This window comes from Xyrauchen texanus, chromosome 22, assembly GCF_025860055.1.
Source record: "Xyrauchen texanus isolate HMW12.3.18 chromosome 22, RBS_HiC_50CHRs, whole genome shotgun sequence".
Lineage (NCBI taxonomy): Eukaryota > Metazoa > Chordata > Actinopteri > Cypriniformes > Catostomidae > Xyrauchen > Xyrauchen texanus.
Window position 1 is genome coordinate 28,025,923 of NC_068297.1, and position 20,963 is coordinate 28,046,885.

Below are 20,963 nucleotides of genomic sequence, written 5' to 3' on the forward strand. Positions count from 1 at the left end.
AATAGTCAATGTCTAATATCAATATTGTTGCATAATCCGTATCAATACTAGTGACAATATACCATTCTCAACTAGAACACATCAGTTTATTGTCTTCCTCATTCCATAAATTTGGACTGATGTGCAGAAATCTCTAGAACTTTATGATAGATCTACATGGCAGATCACCACATCCCAGAAATCTACAGTTTATTGACATGCTCTCCAGTTGAAAAGGGCTTCTCTCTCCCAGCTATAAACTACATTGTGCTACCAATGTCTCAGCCAATGGTCTGTGTGTACAGAAATGGCCATTAATTTTGGTGGTGGGCCCAGAAGGCTCGAGAGATAAGCAATTGGCTGTAGACTGGTATTTTATGCTCATGTTTGGATAAGTGGAAAGATGTTCAAGAATTCTAAAAAGATCTATTAACTGAAATGTGGTTGTTGATACAACGGATTAAATGGCAAAATTAGTTTGAGCTTGTACATGCGTCAGCCACACAGGAAATTAGTGTGATAAAGGAAGATGCTTATGATTTTAGAGATTTAATTAAAGAAATTGTTCACCCAAAAAGTAAAATTAGCTGATAATTTACTCCCCCTCAGTCCATATGACCAAGATGTATATGCCCTTTCTTCATCAGGACAAGATTTAAGATTTTTAGGAAAGTATCTAGTATTTGGCTTCATCCAATGCAGCATCAAATTAATCCACACGACTCCAGCCGATCAAGTAATGTCTTCTGAAGTGAATCGATACATTTGTGTAAAAAATAAATTGCTAATTAATACTTTAAAATATCGCTTCCTGTAAACACTGAATACCTTACATTGCTGTCGTGTGATGTCATCACTTTAGCGCATTCACGCGAGAATTCAGAAGTTACGCTCCGTTTACCACAGAGTGCCAGGGAAATTCACAGAGAGCTTGCGGAAGCACCGATTTAAAGTTAAAACTGTTTTAATTAGCGATTTATTGTTTCTCACAAACGAATCGATTAACTTCACTAATCATTACTTGTGGATTATTTTGATGCTGACTAAATATGCTTTTTGGACAGTCAAAAATGTCCATCCACTTGCATTGGATGAAGCTAAAAACATTGGATACTTGCCTGAAAACCTTATCTTAAATCTTGATTAAGAAAGGTCATATACATCTTGGATGGCCTGAAGGTAAATTATCAGCAAATTAGAATTTGGGTGAAGTGTTCCTTTTAATGGTGGTTGCCAAGGCAAGCATCACTATTTCAGTTGCCCATATTTACACTTTTTATTTTTTTATGGTAAAAGACTAAAAATGCTTCAGTAAAAAAACTTGAATTGATAAGCATGTAGTTACCTTAAAATATATGGTACAAAAATGCATTATATTTAAAAAGACAATACATGTAGTTTTATGGTAATTTATAAAAATACATATTTTTTCATGTAAAAAGTTAGATTTTTCTGTATAATTAACAGTAAAAATGTAGATTTATGTTTAACAAGAGAGTACATGCACTTTTAATGGTAAATTATTGTTAAAATTACTGTATAAATTATATATATATAATTGGGCGTTCCCAGAATTCCCTGCATGACCCAGTTCATTTCATTATATTTTGTGGGAATAGTTATGTTTCTTCTTATTTTTAATATCAGTTACGTACATTATGGTGTTCTATTTTATATTTGATGTAGTTTACTTAATTTTACCCTGATGGTTTTTGTGTGAATGACACTGAGCGCTGTCTCTTCATGTTTATTGCTCCTGGACAGGCCTCTATTTATGAACTTCATGTCATCATGTGCCCTTTTGTAAATACTACGGTGATTAACAGTACATTATAAAGTAAAAAGAAGATTTTTACAGTTTAAGAAGGATAATAAAGTATACTTGGCTTGTCCACGTTGATGAGCGCTCAGCGCACAGTATGCGTGACGTAAATTTCATCATAACCGGATTATGATTAAATTTACGTCACATACCAGATTCTCTTGACTTGTGGACACAGTCATCGTCTGTGCACATCGTTGGTGCATGCGCTGGCCATTGATTCTACTAAAAGAGTATCACAAAGAAGTTGTAGTGGGCATGCGTCAAACGCATTCGTATTTGCTCACAGTCAGAAGAGTATACTCACAAAGACAACGCTGTCAACCAGGCGCGAGGTGAAGTGGAACACACAAAAATGGAGTATACCTGGGCCTTAAGAATTACATTTCAGCGTGTATAGCTGGATGACCACTTTATGGGACTTTTATGGTGTTTTACAGTAGTTGCATGTCATACTATTTGTGATCCCATTGAGATCTTGGGTAAAAGCCATGGCACACACTGCACCATTATGTTAGTTTGTACGAGACCCATTGTAGCCAATATTTTGGTCCCTGTCATCCTTCTTAACCATGCTGACTGGGTGTTTTATCTCATCTGGCTGTCGAAGGAGTTGTCACTCCACACGACTACGATGCAAATTTTTGGACAATACAGAACTTCATTGGAGGCTAAGGGCTTTTTCAGACCTGTAGCAGTATACTCATAGAGTATACTTTGATTGGCTGTACACTCAACAGTGCATAAGACAGAACGGCAAGCGGAAAAACAAAGTGTAACCTATTCTTGAGTTGATGGGTCTGAAAGGTTTGCTTTGGACAAACTTGGGATATGTTATCACCCCATTTCTAGAGTATGGACCACTGCAACCTGAGCAAGATCAAAGACCACAGCATCTTACATTTTGATTCCACAGATTAGCCTAGATTTAGGTTTAAGCCTGAAGCCTGTCTCACATTGGGTGGCTTAATCTATATAGGCCAGATCTGCCCCAGTTTCATCGAGGAATTGGGGATGTATAATAATCCATTCAGACACTCTGGGACTGTAGGTTGGAGTCTCACGGCTACCCATTACACTCTCCCTGTGTCATCACTCTGCTGTCTCCTCACTCAGTTAGATAATCTCCAAAATGACTTTGAACTTGCTCGCCAGAAAGCGTCCCAGTGTGGCGATCAGGGTTACAGACAGTTGGAACAATAGACTAATGGGGGAAGAGGAGGGGTAGTACATTGGTTCCTCCCTGCCTATTGTCTGGAGAGCAAATCGTTATGAGCATGAGCTACTGTAAACTGACTCCTTTTAGTACTGGAACATGAGAAATGAGGCCTTGCCAGGGCCTTGCCTGATCCTGCCCAGGGCCCATGCATAATGAACCGCAGTGGACCGCAACAACACTTACATCATGTTTAAAGTCGCCATGAAATCAACATTAAAGTTTTGCTACTTTTAGTTTTATTCGTTTTAAGGTCATCATTATGCTAGTGTACTTCCAAATGCTGACGACAAATTATTTTCAGAAGATATAAGAATTTAAATCAGCAATCTCTCTTCTGGCTTGACAGACCAAGGCACAGTCATGATGACACAGATGGCTATGGATATACTGCTCGAGTATGTGTTCTTTATTCTTTATGCTTCGTGTATTGCGATTTAAAATGTGGACATATTAGCTTTTACTTGTTTTGCATTCGTCAACGGCTCCAGCCTTGTCCCAACGTAAACAAAGTCCCCTTAATTTCTTTTCTCGTTCGAAAAGCCGTTTCACTTCTAAATATGTCACAATACGGTAATAAAGTCTGTCATAACTTCGGTTTCATGGCGACTTTCACTTTATCCAGTGCTGTTTTGATATAGTTTTTGGATTTCACTCAAATTTATTTGAAGTATAATAATATTTTTTTGGTGGGGGTTGTGAAAATGTGGTCCGGGCAAGTCAAAATCTGGCCCGGTTCAGGGTTCCCAACCCTATTCTTGTCAATAAGCAAAGGAAAAATAGCTAGATAACTCATTTGTTATAAGGATAACCAAATATTTAGCCTTTAAAACGGCACCAATTCTCCTATGTACACTTGTGAACAATGTAATTACAGACTAACTCAATGATGTTGAGATTTTTGTCCCAGGCTGCATTTTTCAGATGCACATGCAACATTGTAAAAGCTAAAAACCCTTTTCTCTGCCGCCACATGTACATGCTTGGTTTGATTAAATTCACTCTAGTAGTCAGAGATTATCTTAAAGGATGTGGTGAAGACTCATTCGTAGAATTTGCGAGTAACCCTCACGCAAGCTCTGTAAATGAGGACAGTCATGTGTGGTGTTCCTCACGCTCTTGGCGGGGCTTTAGGGGTTTCTCTTAACTGTAGCTTTGAGAGATGGGAGGTGTCTCTTTTAGCTAGTCTGCCAGCTCTTTGTTCTTGTGTTTGCTCGCCCACAGTAGAGATGACATGGCCATTCCCAGAGGTGTACAGTTTCCCTCCTACTGTATACCTGCAAAGCCCTAGAGGCATGGGCTCTCCTCAAGCTCTCTCTCTCTCTCCTCCTCGTACTTTTCTCTCCCTTACCAATGTATTACCTCAGAACTGAGATGTTTCAACTCTTATGGCTCTGTCTTTCAATTCCTGACTCATTCTTTATGCACTCACTTTAAAAGTCTCGTAGGTTTGCACACACATGTGCACACACTCATTCAGGTGCATTACTTTTAGAAGGCAGACATGAGAGCCCTGTGCACAGAAACCCCCTCCTGAGACTGGCTGCTGTGGGAAACTCAAAAACAAAGCCTCATTGACTGCTTTAAAGCTTGCTTTTACTTTTTCTCTTACTCCTCTCTACCATCACTGAAAAACTGCATGATACAAAGGAAAGATGTTTTTCAATGCTACACAAAAGTGGTCTTAAAGTAAACAAGCCTTCTTCTATGGTCATTTTTCTTTTTGGAACTGTCATTGCAGCAATAGTTTGAAGAGAATCTTGATGAGCAAGTTAGTTATAGTAAGTTAAACTGTATTCATGTTCATATCCAACAACCTGAATAATAACACATCCAGTTTAATGGCACAGGCATTTGCCGGTAACTCTTTGGCCCCCTTGTGGACAGAAGTTTGCAGAAGTTGCAGCCACAGAAACGCAATTACACACTTGAGTAGATCGGGACAGCATGTTTGCAATGCGTTGACTAAGCACTCACGTCTTCATTAGTCCCATAAATATATAAAAAATGTATAATTTAAGTTAATAATTTTATCCAAAGAATTCATAAAAATGAGGTATCGGTATTGGTATCTATATCGGCGATACTGGCCTAAAAGTACTTGGTATCAGATCGAAAAGAAAATGAGTGGTATCGCCCATCCCTAACAAAACGTGTGTGTGTGTGTGTGTGTGTGTGTGAGAAAGTGGGGTATATATGCAGTCCTTGATTAGCCACTAATGGTATGCAGGTGCGTGAGCACTGTGTCTGCAGTGAGGGAGAGACTGGTGGATCCATGACAAAAGGTGCACGATTGAGAGAAATATTATTATCATCATTTGGAAACAAATGATAATAATAAATTATAAGTCTAGTGAGTTCCAAAAAAATTATTGTGTGAATGAAAAGTAGGGCTGCAACTAACGATTATTTTGATAATCGACTAATCTAACTATTATTAGAACGATTATTCGACTATTCGGCGATTATTGCAAAGATTAATCATTAGCTCTTAACCGACTGTTCTGCTTGTGCCCTGACTTAAAAGGTTGTATTAAACGTGCTTACTAACAATAAAGAGGACAAAACCATCTTTTAAAAATACCTCTAAATGACATTCACAGAATTCCGAAGAAAAAAATACTTTTTTTGTTAAGTTTAATTCAGTAAAAATTCACTGCAAAAAACAAAACTATTCCATTGTTTCCCACATATTCTCTAAAAACAAGTCTAAATATCTTATGTTGCTTCTCTGGTAAATATTTCGTGTTTTAAACCGGCTGTTTTTAGATATTTTAAAATATAAAAATATAAAATATTGTATTCAACATTCTCCAATAACAATTTTTTCTTTTGCAGTATAGCTACTAATGTAAATGTGCATTGATTTAAAGGAGTTTTAGATATTATTTTTGGAAAACAAGCCAAAAAAGACTGATCAAAAACTTTGTTGCAGTGTATAATGGGCTAAAACTACACTCTCACGCCTTTTTATTTTCACTTCAATCCATCTTTATCTCACAAAAACAAACTCTAGCTTTTGAATAGAGCTGCTTATCGCCGATTTACTTCACAATAAGATACACACATGACACATACAGTTGGCTACAGTATATTATGATTCAATATGTCCCAATTCATCATGTTATTAATCTAGCTACAGCAAACCCGCACGAGGGACAGGTGTCCCGCGCCAGAGGGTGCCTCAGTGGGGTGGGGTTTCAGTCTCTCCCCCTTCACACGACTCATAGACGTGGAGCTGACCGCACAGAGAAATGTCATTTTTGTAGTTTGTTTATGATTCACTTCCTTATTATTTTATATTAACTTTAATAAAGGATGCATTAAAGAAATAATGCCTGGTTGTTTGCCTTTAGATGAAGTGGCATGCCAGATCCGGCTCTGCTTTATTTCATGATGACAGTGCATCTGCATTTCCTTATTTTGCATTTTTCCATGATAATTCCGTTATATTTTGTAATCTAAATCACGTGAAGCTGTTTGGAAAGTTTAGAGTGCATCTGGACATGTGTTTTCTTCCTCACCGCAGTCAGACATGAGCTGCTGTGCTGCTCTCACGCTTCATCATTACAGTTTAATGTGATCTCATGTTACGTTAAATGAGATTAAATGACTATTCAAGAAAAAAAATGTGTCGACAATTATTTATTTTTTTATTCTCGACCAATTGTTTCAGCCCTAATGAAATGTGAGATGATATCTTACAACTAAATTGAAAGATATAAGTTGAAAAATGTTTGCAAAAAAAATTGTTTCTTTTCTACTGATGACTTATACTGGAATTACTGTTAATTTAGCTGCTAATTAATTTAGCAGTATACAAGATAACACAGTTTTTCTTAATAAGCTATACATTTATATTGAAATAATGTGTAGTTCGAGGGTTGTGTTTCTTTGCATATTAAAGAGTATACCTAATTAGTTCTGCACAATAATGTAAAGCTATTCTAAGCTAGTCTAAACACTGGTATCGGTAGAGAAAACGTGGTATCTGTGCATCCCTAGTTCCATGTAGCTTGCTGCACAAATTAGGTCAGGACTGGCATGTATTGTATTAGAAGGAGATTTTGGCCTGTCAGTCTTGTCAGTCTTTGTTTTTGCTCCACATAACTCCAGGCTGAAGGTTTCTCTATTCATTAGCTGCCATATGGAGCAGCTCTAGCCTTTATGGTGGATGAACCCGGTCTATGATAGACATCTGTTACTTCTAAATGTTACACATGTAGCAAATGTCACTTGTGTGGGCCACTGGTCAGAGATCAAGCCTTCTTTAAAAAGTAAATGATTGAAGCCTCCTAACAGAGATTCTATTAGGCGAGTCAGAAGTCTCATTCTCCTTTGTTGGGGTTTCTTGTTGGTGTAGCCCACTTAAGAGACAGAGGTGCCAGCATCTGAACATCTACACAGACATGGTCCGGCTGCTGTGGTGGTCATCTAACCTTTTGTGGATTGGGACTGAAGAGGGAGGTGGAGGTTCCACTTGGCTCCTTTTTATTTAATGGAGAATTGGGGGAAAGGAGGAGGTGGAAGGTGGTTTAATGGGTCTTTTAGGTCAGTGGGAGTTGCCAGGGAGTCTGGAATGTCTCTTTCTCTTTCTCTCTCTCTCTCTCTCTCTCTCTCTCTCTCTCTCTCTCTCTCTCTCTCTCTCTCTCTCTCTTCTGTCCCTGCTGTTGCCCTCAGAATCAATCAAAGTGAAAGTCAGTGTGTCCACATACATACAGCTAGTCTAGAGAACTGTTTCTTTCTAGCCACTTGTGAGCTTTTTTTTTTTTAATTAAGGAATTTAGGGTTTGAATGTCTTGAATGTTTACTTAAATGTCCTTAAAGAACTACCAACAGGGTTGTCAAAAGTGACAGTACTTCAGTTAGTCATTACTACTATAAGAAAATCTGACAATACCAGTCTTCTACAGTATTGGCAGTACCAAGTACAGACTCAATACAATACCTATGTGCTGTAGAAATGTACCTTTTTATTTATTTACATAAAAACAATAAAATCAAAATCTCTCTACTTTGTACTTCAAACTAGCTTCATACCATGTGACCTTTGGTTTTCGACCAAAACATTTTTTTCCAGATGGAGTCACATTGAGAGCCCCATAACCCCAGGGCTTAAAAATGAAGATACAAAAAAGACAATTTCTTCAGAACCAGAATATTAAAATATATTAAAATCCATGTGATACTTCTAGAGTAATATTGATCCATGGCATTCAATATTTTGGCTTTCGTCATAATTTATTTTCCATCTTAAAAAAAATCAAACCCTGGTTGAGTTGATTCGGAATGACCCAGTAGTTTTTGCAGTGGTCAAAACTGTTATCAAAAATGTCACTGGTATCTGTATTTATTACTTAATTTTGGTATTGTGACAACCCTACCAAAACCATAACATAGTGTAATTTTTGCATTATGCATTGCTGTTCTTGTTGTTTTGCAGTGCTTTGTGAAGGTATCAAAAAAGCAATTCCCAATTTGCTGTGACGTGCATAGAACGGGGGCATCAGAGGCGCAAGTCCATGCCCCTCCCGCAGCAGTGCCCTTTGAGGGGGCAAAAATCACATTTGAATTCACCCCGGAGCATCGAAGTCACATCTTCGATCTTTTTATTCTGTTTGCGTTTCATGATGTTCATGCAAAGCCAGTTTGGTTTTTGTTTAAACTAATGGAATAATCACTATCAGAAATATACTATGGTATTACCATTTTCTGACATGTTGGCTACCCATTCAAATCCATGGTGATGAGGTCAGAATGGAAGCAGCAGAGATAAAATGATAAAGTGAGGGTGCAGAGATGAGAAAAGATGAAGAGAGTGATGAGACAAGAAAAAGATTAGAGCCCTATAACAAAAAAAACTAACAAAACAAAAAAAGGCACTTTGCCGTTACCAGGGTAATACCAATGTACTGAATGATTATATACATATTTCATAATACTGTCATAGTTCTCCAAGATACTTAAAAAAAATACCATGGTTTTACTGTGACGCATGTCAAAAACATGGGATTATCAAAGGCCATGTCTGAAACAAAATGTAAAATGTGGTGCTTTTTGTTAGGAATATAACAGAATATGCTATTATTTGTCAAAAAGGAAATAATGAAAAAAATAAATATGTTTATAATACAAGCAAAAAGCTTAAATACTCTAAAATCTAAGAATTAGTTATAATAGTATATATTAGTGCTGAAGTACACTTATCTTTAAAAATAAATTCTGTGCCCTTTTTATATCCTTTCGACCCTGTCCCTGCTGAGGTCTGTGCCCTCCACTGTATCTCTGGTAGCAGGAAGCTTTTATGTGCCCTGTAATTGAGTCACATGGCTGCAGTGCTGCTTACTCTGGGCTCTTTCTGTACTGTTAGCACGGTTGTAGTGACTGATTTGTGCTCCTCTGTTTGGACTCTGTCTGACGTCTTGCTCTTTATGTGGTTTACTACTTATTTCCTAACTCCCTACCTGCTTCCAATACAGCCTTGAATAGTGACTCAAATTGTACATCTTACAACAGGAAGCTGTCTGTATGCCAGAAATGCAGGAAAGGTCCTTATGTGCAGTCCAGGGCATGAAGGCCTGTGTATTCTATTGTAATGTATTTTGTTGTGGTATCATGGTGCATTGATAGAGTTTAAAGGTAATAACATGGTACTGAATGATTCAACCTAGTCTCATAGAATGAACATTATAAATCCGTTATAAATTTTTGCAAACTCACTTTTACGTGCTGCTCCATTGCAATTTTCTGGTGAAAATAACACTATAGGCTCAACAACAAATGTAAGCGCAGCATAGTCATAGTGGGAAGACTAGCAGCTGTACATCATCACACCCATAGCTGGGTAATTCCTAGCCATTGCTTTAAGTCTGCTCACAATCTATCACATTGCTGTTTCGGTGTGCTAACACGGCAACCTCCACCACCCCACCACCAGCAGTTGAGTCCTGTCCTGCATGGGGGTAGGCTCTTCGCCTCTGCCTCCCATCTCCGGCAGGATATGGTTCCGAGTACAACTTCTTCGGACAGCCAGACGGGGCCTACGCCAAAGAGTGACATTACATTTCTGTTTTATATTCATCAAATAAATGTAATCTTAAATTTCACTCAAGTCTGCAAGTCTTTCTTCTAGAATTGTTATTCAGAGAGCAGGGTTGGCGATAGGCCAACATAATGCCTATATATCGCACAATTTAATTTAATTGACGATGGACTGTTGAATTATTGAAAAATAATCCACACCCGAGGTAGTAATGCGGTCACGACTTACAGCGGAGTCGTCAATTATAACACTTATACCATGGTTACCATACCTTAAAACATCGTTCAGAGTTTTATCTCAAGACCTTTTCTGGTTTTCGTCCCTAAAACGCTCTTAAGTGGAACTAATTTGTTCCGCCACAAAGTCAGAGCCTTTGTTGCTTTTTCAAAAACGTTACTTTAGAACTATCAACGGAGGATTGCGAGGTTTGCACTGCTTTACTGGAGCACTCACTGGAAGTGTGTGTGTGTGTGTGTGTGTGTGTGTGTGTGTGTGTGTGTGTGTGTGTGTGTGTGTGTGTGTGTGTGTGTGTGTGTGTGTGTGTGTGTGTGTGTGTGTGTGTGTGATCAAAAGAGAGAAACTCAAACTGAGAGAGATCGCTTCTGGGATTATGTGTTTTGTTGCAGCTCTCGTTATAAGTAACATCGCTTCAAAATCACCAAGATGTGCTGTGCAAATGTCTTAGGAACATAAGATGTTTCACAAAAGCATTTGTAAGATGGCTCTTCATATCTTCAGCTTGTGTATGTCAATAGGACATATACATGTTAGATTCCCAAACATTACTTTTGCAAATAGAAAAGATTAGAATAGAAGAACAGAGAGCCCTGCAACAGATGTCATGGCCCTCACAAAGCCCCCCACTGAACATTGTGTCTGTCTGAGATTACATATAGAGACAGAAGCAATTGAGACAGCCTAAATAGATAGAAGAACTGTGGCGAATTCTTCAAGAATCTTGCATCATCCTATCTGCGAACAACCAAGAAAAACTGTGTCCAAGTGTACCTAGGAAAATCGGTGCTTAAAGGCAAAGGTGGTCACACCAAATATTGATTTAGCTTTTTATTTGACTTTGACATTAAGTGATAATTGAAAACTTTTGATGTCATAATTTTTGAAGACATCCTCACTATGCAACATTTTTCACAAGTGCCTTAAATGTTTGCACAGTACCGTATGTTTATGCACTTGTCAGCAGCAGTGTGTCACTATTTTTGTATATAGCTTCTCTGTAAACCTTAACAACTATTTTGAACCCCACTGAGGTGCAGTGTGCTTACATGATGGCTCTGTTTTTCGCTCGTGAGTAAGTGTGTGCGTAATGCGTAAAATCTATATTTGTCCACATGTGTGAGAGCTTAAAAAAAATTTGTTTTAGTGACCTAAGTGTATGTAAATTCTGACTTCAACTGTATTTCAGATAATATAGAAACTGTTGTATTTATCAAGTGTATCTAGATTTGATACAGCTCGAGCCTTCATTGCTAGTTCGAAAATGTCACTTTAGAACTAGCAATGGAGGATGCACTGCTTTTTGGTATTGGAGTAACAAGGTAGTGCATGTGTGCGTGTGTAAGTGCGGGTGAGACGAGAAACGCAAAGGCACTTTTCAACCGAAATTGAAATAAATGTAGGATATTATAGACTTAGTTTGTCAATCATTTCCAATGCCAATGTCTTTGTTTTAATTGGTTATTTTGTTGTGGTAGCTTATACAACTCTTAGAAATAACTTAATTTGTAAATGATAAAATAATTATTTGGCGAAGTGATATGGAACCGTTATGTGGTAAAGACCTGGAACTACTTCATAGCCTTGCGATTACTTGAAACATAATTGCATGCCTTGGAACGTCCGTCAACCAAATAGAATCGAGCATTCAACAGACCCGTGGTATATATAGTAAATAACATAGAATAAAATTGCTTACAAATAAAATAAAAAAAATTTGTTACCACGGTTTACTCAATTTCACACAAAACTTTCACTTTGTAAGAAATAATCTTTAAAAAAGAAGATAGCAGAAATTACAATTTGGTCTGTTCTCACCCAAAACCGATTGGATCGCTTCAGAAGTCTGGAAAAATATGGATTACCTTTTATGTTGGCCACTGTCATCGGCCTTATCCGAGATGATGATGAGTCTGCATATAGAATTGAGGTTGAACGGCTGGCTTTCTGGTGCAGTCAAAACAACCTGGAGCTGAACACGCTCAAAACAGTGGAGATGATTGTGGACTTTAGGAGGAACACCCCATCATTGTCCCCCCTCACCATTCTAAACAGCAGTGTGGCAGCAGTGGAGTCATTCAGGTTCCTGGGCACTACCATCTCACAGGACCTGAAGTGGGAGATACACATCGACTCAACCTGCCACCAGTGCTGCTGAAACCGTTCTACTCAGCAGTCATTGAGTCTGTCCTCTGCACTTCAATAACTGTCTGGTTTGGTGCAGCTACGAAATCAGACATCAGAAGAATACAAAGGACAGTTCAGTCTGCTGAGAGGATTATTGGTTGCCCCCTGCCCCCCCTTCAAGAACTATACACTTCCAGAGTGAGGAAAAAGGCTGGTAAAATCACTCTGGACACCGCTCACCCTGCCCACTACCTTTTTGAACTGTTGCCTTCTGGCCGACGCTTCAGAGCTCTGAACACCAGAACCGTCAGACACAGGAACAGTTTTTTCCCTCAGGCCATCCATCTAATGAACAATTAAATTGCCCCATTGAGCAATAATTATGTGCAATACACAGTTTAATTTTAATTTATATTATCCAACATATCCACTTCTGCCATTACTTACATTGCTCTGTACATAATATACTGCTTTTTGTTCTTTATATACAGATTGTATTAGATTTGCACTACGTGTGTGTATGTGCGTATGTATGAAGGTGAGTGTATGTACGTATATGTATAATTATTTATATAGTGTTCTTTTTTGTTTTTAATTACCTATGTCTTGCTGCTGTTTTTGCTATTGTTTGTATTGTTGTAGACTGGAAGCTCCTGTCACCAAGACAAATTCCTTGTATGTGTAAGCATACTTGGCAATAAAGCTGATTCTGATTCTGATGTTATATTTGGACCTTCAGAGTTCTGGTCACCATTCACTTGCATTATATAGACCTACAGAGCTGAAATATTCTTCTAAAAATCTTCTGCTGAAGAAAGTAAATAATATACATCTGGGATGGCATGAGGGGGAGTAAATTATGAGAGAATTTACATTTTTGGGTGAACTATCCCTTTAAACATTAAAATTAGGGCTGTAGAATAGCATATGTGGTATTTTTGGAGTTTTTCAAAACAACTTTTTTTGTCTATACTGTTGATTCCAATGTTTTGAAACTGGCTCTGTGGATTGGTTTTATTTTAAATCTGGCGCCTGTGTGGGTGTGCGTGTACAGAGCTATAGTCCGCATGTGGTTTGGTTGGCAGTAGAGCAAACATAGAACACTGGGTCACGGAGTAGAGACAGGAACAGGGCCAACGATTTGGTAAAATTGACATTCATGGACAATCTCTGAATGTGCAATCTTGCCTAAATCAGAATTAAGCCATTGGTGAACATGTGGGGTGACCTGATCTAGTAAATTATACACTGTTCAGTTGTGGGTTTCTGCATTGCTTATTCAGGAAAGGACCCCATGGCAGGGCTCCAATGTGGGTCACTGAAGCAATAGAAACATTATTTGAAAGGGCCACCATGGAGGTTGATCAGCCCGTTTTGGCACCAGTACTCTCAACTCAAACAATCTTGACTATCTACCATATGTTGAAATGATTAGTTTGCTAACAGGTTACAGGCTGAGCTCACAGTGAATTCGGGAACAGTAAGTTGACTTTACTTAAGGTAAATTGGCCTGTGCTTACCGAAATTCAAAACTGCCCAAGTGGGCAAAGCAGTAAGTGTTGTTGGGCGAATGGGCACATCTGAGCCCTTATTCAGATGTAATGTTCACAGAGGGATGCCAAAGTCGGGTTGCGAAGTGAGTTGTTTTCAGCTATACAGGCTGTAATACATTTGAGGTGGAATACAGTTTTATAAACTGTACCTCCCATCCCAAACCCCAAACCTAACCATCAGTGGATTTAAAATGTAATGTTAGAGGGAAAAGCGCATCCTCAGAATCATGCTCGTCACTGATTATGTGAACCGGATTACTTCCCGTTTTCAACCCGGGATCCAAACACGGGTCTCTCACGCTGTTGATGCAAAAAAATATTCAATCATGTAAATAGGGAAACCAGATGTGGTCATGAATATAAAATCTTTTTTTTCTTTTTTTTTTTCCTCTCCCACCTGATCTTATCTCTCTTTCTTGGACAGGCCAGAGAATATTATCTAAATCATAGGCAACGTTAGCTGTGAACAGGCAGCGTCGGAAGGAGGTAGACGTCCTCCATAAGTCTGATAAGGTTTTCAGGCTCATGTGGATTACTATGGAACTCCTTTTACTTTTTATAGACAAGGACATGGTCAACTACAGTAGCAAAGATTTCATCAGAGGCAAACGTTGGCCTTGGCTACTTATATTCTTCCTCTAATTTGAGCACTTTCAACTTGAGGTCAGCTGATAGTGGATTTTGCTGATACCGATAACTAAGGTGGTGGAAGAGGCCGATATTTTTTATTCAGTCTTTCCATATGTGATGGGAACAGATATATATATATATATATCTATATATCTCCATCCATCTCCAAAATAATAAATTCCCAAATGGAGTTTATTGTTCAACCAAAATCCAATAATATCTGCACCCTTAGGCATAGACTTCTGCCGTTGTTCCAAAAAGCATCTATCGGTACCAATGAATCAGTAAAACTGATATATTGGGCTACCTCTACTTTTTTCTGCAATGTTTGTATCTAAAGCCAAGTAACTCATGTGTGGCCCTTTTGTATACTGTTTTGCTCATCAGTGTTTACAAGGTGCAAATTGTGGAGTTAGGTTGTGAGGACATTTATTTATTTATTTATTTATTAAGAGTTTAAAAAAGAAGTTTGAAATTAGTTATTTTATTGTCTCAGCAAGAGTAGAAAACGGTTACATAAATATGGCAACCTCTATATTGGTTTATTTGTCCGGAAACCGGATTATCATGCAACATATTCTTGTGTGTCCTCATTCCTGTATTTTTGAAAGCTTTGGTCTCTGAATGGAACACAATGGCACTGATTCTATTCATCTGATCTCGGGCTATTCTAGGTGTGTTTATGTTGTCATAAGCTCATGTATGGCCACTTTACTTCGACTTCCTATGAATCGCTCCAAATATTTACTTACATGTGGAATCCAAAATAATACCTTCACAATTGAGTCCAAACTCATTGACCCTCATCATTTATTCCAGTGAATAAGTACTGGAACTTTGTCAGTCTGAGAATCAATTTGGTTTCTGGTAGCATCTCCTTGAATGGAGGAAAGTGTGTTAATGGAGCTGAAAGTTCTCAGAGTGACAGAACTTTGGTGCTCCACATTAGTCAATTGGGGAACCATGATTGACAGTAGTGTGAAGGATCTCCAAGCTCCATCTCTGCTTTGATTAATAATGTTGGAGAAGGGTCCCACTGCTGCCCATCCCAATCAACTCTCACTACCAATGTATAGATAATGATCATGTGGTGATGGCACTGACCCATAATGCTGAAGCCAGCAGGGGAAGAGCACATACCAGTGTGCACCTCAGTGAAAACAGTCCCAGAGCAGAGCTACAGCACAAACTTTGCTGTCCCACTTTACAGCCAGGCATTGTATCATGCAGAGGAAATGAGCTCAGGAAAGTGTCAGGCCATAAATGAAACTTTCCACATTTTTGACTAGTTGCAAAATGACTTTATGAAGGCAAATTCCAGACCATAATTTTGAAGGGATGTTCCTGTGGTGTAAAGGATGAGGGCACTGGGGTTATCCTCGTTGATGTGATGTTACAGTGGAAAATACTTTTTGAATGTACAAAGTCTCACTCTGCACAATGTACAAGGTGCACACACTGCCAAATTTCCTTAGTATGAAATCAAAACATTGGCTTCTTTTATTGCAGTGATTGGGCTATTTACCACTAGTTTTATGTAGAGTTTAACCAAAATATTTTTTTTCTTGACAGATTGCTTTTAAGATTCTGATCATAAGAACCAATAAACTTGGATATAAAAGTTAAAATGTATAGATGTTAACACAAGTAAATGCATCGCAAACTAAAATGAACTAAAAACAAACATTTAATATTCCTTTAGAGAAAAGCCTTTATCGGTGTATCCGTGAGAACTGCTTATCAATGCACCTTTTTTCACAGACTGTGATGACACGTTTCTGCCTTATTTAGCAGCGTAAATCTAGCAAACGTTTTTATATTAGCAATTTTTTAAATATTGAGTGTAGACTTGAAGTGAAAATAATATTTGCTGTGATCTCACATTCACTCCCATTCACCACTGTCGAAGTTACCCTGCAAACCTTTACTTCAGCAGTCCAAAACCCGGAGTGTGAAAAAGGTCTATTAAGTCTAAAAGTGTGAATATCATAAAATAAAAGGTAAAATATCTGTTATCTCTAGTTTTATGGAATTGGATTGTTTCGAAATGAGTTTGTTTTCAATGGGCCTTTGCTGAGGAGCATTGAGAATATTCCTTCAACAAACATTTCACCAGCATTGTGATATGGATACATGCCCATTAACAATTTACTCCTACAAGCAGGTAATTTACCATAATGAAGCAATTCAGGTGCAGGACAGTGTTTTCAATTATTATATTCTGTGATAAAAGATCACTCTCTAACTTTGGTGATGTTTCATTTACAGCGCTGCCCTATTTTGTTATGGCAAAATCTGCAATTGTGAACCATCTGAAATGGTGGTCACTTTATGTTCAGGCCAGTCCTGCCAGGCAAGAAGTGTTAACTGATCCTTCATCACTTCCATCCTCCGCTGTTAGTGAAAACCTGATACAAACGCTACCAAGAAAACCTCCTCATCTTTCATATGACTATGGATCTAGTAATTAGTCTGCTTGAAATTAGCAGCGCTCCAAAACTGATCAGGTTAAGTGGCAATTAAAGAATAGGGTGTTTGTGCAGAGAACGCTTAATGTGACACTACACACCCCATCATGGTGCAGCTGTCGAATTCAAACAGTGTAACGAGTTTTCCCCCTCTCGTGTTGAAACGTGTGCTTTTCAGACAGGCTGTCTATCAAAAACACTGAGGTTTCTTACTTGAGTTGCTTGAGTTCAATTGTGCATAGTTATCTCTGGTTTTACATCAGTGGTCCTGAAGGCACAACAAGATTACTCAGGTGAATTAAAGGGTTGCCTTGTGTAGTGTAGTGGTTACATTTTTAAACCCATTCACATATACCCATGCTGATTGCAGATGTAAAGCTTATATAAATTGCCAGCCTGATCTCATTAATATATGTAGCTATTTGTTTGTTAATATTTGTAACATTTAAACTTACATGTTTGTATGTTTGGATAGATGCTTTCAAACGTCCATATTGTACTTTTTAGAGTTTAAAATTTAAATGTTTTTACATATTTACAGCTTTAGAAACATAAAATATTGGCGAATCCATTACAACTATATTTGAATGGATGTATCGATTTATAAATATTTTTACAGTAGCAATAATTTTTCTTACAATATATTAATTTATATATTTTACAGCCGTTAATCCCACACCTGCTACTAAACCTCACCATAACCATTTATTAAGCAAATAAAACACGTAAAGGGCAGATACATTTAATCACAATATTTTATTCAGAAAAATTGCAAAATTCAGTACAAAAGTAGTCCAAAGGGCGATGCGCTCCCTGATGTTATACAATAGCATTGTGTGAGGTGGAGAGTTGAATTTAAATTATTAATCGCTGTAAATCTTCTCCTGAAGCACTTCATAATGGCGCTGTCAAATCTCATTCACACATATACATCTCAGAATACAGCCACGAGACATTTGAGAGCTTTTATGTTGTTTCCGCTGTAATGATGAAAAACCATTTAAACAGGTGTCTGTCACTCCAGCTGGGCTGTGGTTCTCGGTCTTGTCATGCTGGTGCTGATGCTCAGGTTCATCTAAAATAGCAAGGCTGGATGTTGTGCTAAACTCCTCTTTGCTAGCATCACGCCAGGCGCGGCGAGGCTCTTTATTTGCGTCGAGCCGTCTTTTGAAAAAAGTGGAGATGGTTGGAATATTTCTCCAAATTAAATCCTCTCTGCTATCTTCTCCCTTTTAGCTGTCCATTTTTGTGGCTCCACTGCTCCATTTTTTTTTTATCCATGTTTGTTTTTTCGATGTCCTCAATTCTCTTATTTTCACACTATCGTCTACCGCCGTTCTTGCCTCTATAAATAGTTTCCACTGTAAACTGACTCATTGTCATCATCATCACACACAGCCGACACAGCCAAAAAACTGATCATGACACTTTTTTTGTGTGCAAATAAATGATTGTTAACACACATACACACAAACACACACTCATGAATTAATTTTATTTTAATTTTAAATAAAATAAAAATAAAAAAAGGATGAGGCCACACATTTAGTGCGGTCTTGGAGGCCCCCGGGCGCCGGCCCAATTGGCCCGGTGGTAAATCCGGCCTTGATGCTAGGTCTCCACGGTAATGCGCCCAACAAGCCACATGATAAGATGAGTGGATTGACTGTATAAGACGCGGAGGCAACAGAGATTCGTCCTCCGCCACCCGGATTGAGGCAAGTCACTAACGCCTTCACGAGGACTTGGAGTGCATTGGGAATTGGGCATGCCAAATTGGGGAGAAAAAAACATTTACGTTTCAGTGTCTATGCAAATGTAAGAGAATGTACGTTTGCTAGAACCAAACTTTATGTAAGAATTCATATGAATTCTCATGAGGTCATGTTGAAAATACAAGAAATAGTTCTCCCAAAATGTAAAAATATGTCAGCATTTACTGACCCTCATTTCATTCCAAATCAAAATTTTCTTTTTTGCAAGGCTTACTGTCAAGCTAGTAGATCAAGAAGTTTGGATATGCTACTTTTGTAGGTAACCGCTTTTGAAGAATTCTCTCTGTTTGTGACTAAAAATGTGTGAGAAGGACCACGGTAAAGAATGTAATGCTCACAGGCCTCTGTTTTGACAAAGGCAGTGTGGTCTGACCTGGCCTTAGCTGGGGTGACTCTATTATACTGGATGAGAGTTGTTTCTGTGGGTCTCTGCACACAAAGACCTCCTCGGGGTGTCATTCCTCTAAGATGGAGATGAAATTGTCTGCAGGAGGTCTTGGCTTGATGTCGTATGGGACAGCACACTTTCTCATTAGCCGTGTTGCCATGTGCCTGATGAGAAGGTGTGTTTGCACATCTGTCTACATGGCTTCAGTTATTCTTCACATTTATTTACACATTATTATCCTCACATGAAATCAATGTCATCATGAAATCAAAATGGACCATATTTACTTGACGTTGCTTGTCTTGAAAACTATTCATCTGTGGACCGTGTTCCAAAGAGAAAAATGGTTGCCTTTATAATCTTTCATCGAAATGTATCCCATTCCACTTTTATCTGTCATATTGAAATAGCTTTTCAATATCCAATCAATTTACATCATTTAAACACATGTGTCTCACCCTATACAATTTTTCATTAGATATCCTGTTTTGATATCTGATTTTACAGAAGTAAAATGGGCTATAAATGCTGTTTCATGTTGACTTTACAGGTGCTCTCAGTAAGATTGTATGCATGTCGTCTTGCACTTACATTGACACCTAGGGCATGGATGCAGCATCAAGCTATAGTTTTCAGTTATAGATGGCAATGTAGAAAATTCTGCTCACAGTCAGCCATGATTAATTTTTCTATCAGCTAATGTGCTAAATAACTGAAATTAAGGGAGTAGTATTAGGCTGGTCATGTGATCCTAACATGGCAGCCCCCATGAGGGGGACCCGCTCCATGTAGAATAAAACAGCTTTTATAAGGTAACTGATATGTCTTCATCTTATGCGAGTCATCGTGATTATTTACTGATGTTTCAAAATTTCAATGAATTTCTTTAGGAGTTAATGTTTTTTTAATGAGGAAATTACTCTGTGTACTTTTTAAGCTTTGTTGAGTAATTTAAAGCTAATTGGCCATTCAAAGAACAATTCTAAAAATAGTTTCATGTTGGCTGCACAGAAACAATAAATCAGTGAAGTAATTCCACTATTGATGTCAGAGCTCTTATTGAAGTGTGTTTTGGAATGAAGGGCTTTGGTCAAATGGACCTGTTTGGTCTTGTCTTTTGTGTACTTTGCTGAGCGTTGTTGCCTTGGAGGCCATTGTGCCTGAAGCCAAGTCCATTGTCACAAGGGAACATTCATAAACATGTGCACTCCCACATATCTCGACATTTATGTCCTCAGTTTAGAATTGCTTCTTTTTCTTCATCTTTTTAAAAAAAAAAAATTGTATTGCCTGTCTACCTCATCTATCTCCTGTATGCTGGAATTTGATGGTCCCCACCCAGACATGCCTTGTATGGAACTGCTAATGTTTCCTATTTCCAGTTAGATTTCCTGCTTGCCTGTTTGTAAGTAGGAGTTTCCTGTTCCCACGTTACTGCTGACCCTATTTTAGGTCCTCCCCCCTAATATTGATACCTTACCATCAGAATTTTGAGTCTGATGGCTCCTCGATATGTGATTTTATTGCCACAGTCCTATTAAATTCTACTTAAGTCTAGTAGAGTCTAGTACTAAAGTCTATGGGTTTATTATTTTTCTTTTCAGGAGCATCTTCAGCAGCTCATCCTCATGAATCTGCCCAATGTGATGGCCATTGCCAAGGATCCACTATCAGGTATTGCCCATTCAGATATCATTTAAATAAGTAATTTTCATTGCTGCATTGTCCT

General features: G+C 38.2%; 1 protein-coding gene across 1 annotated transcript in view; it reads left to right on the plus strand.

The window, feature by feature from the left end:
- Nucleotides 1-20,963, plus strand: part of LOC127662617 (protein Daple-like) — a 73,781-nt gene that overhangs the window by 9,424 nt on the left and 43,394 nt on the right. The window contains 1 exon segment of the mRNA XM_052153888.1: nt 20,839-20,908. Coding sequence (XP_052009848.1) covers nt 20,839-20,908 — 70 coding nt within the window.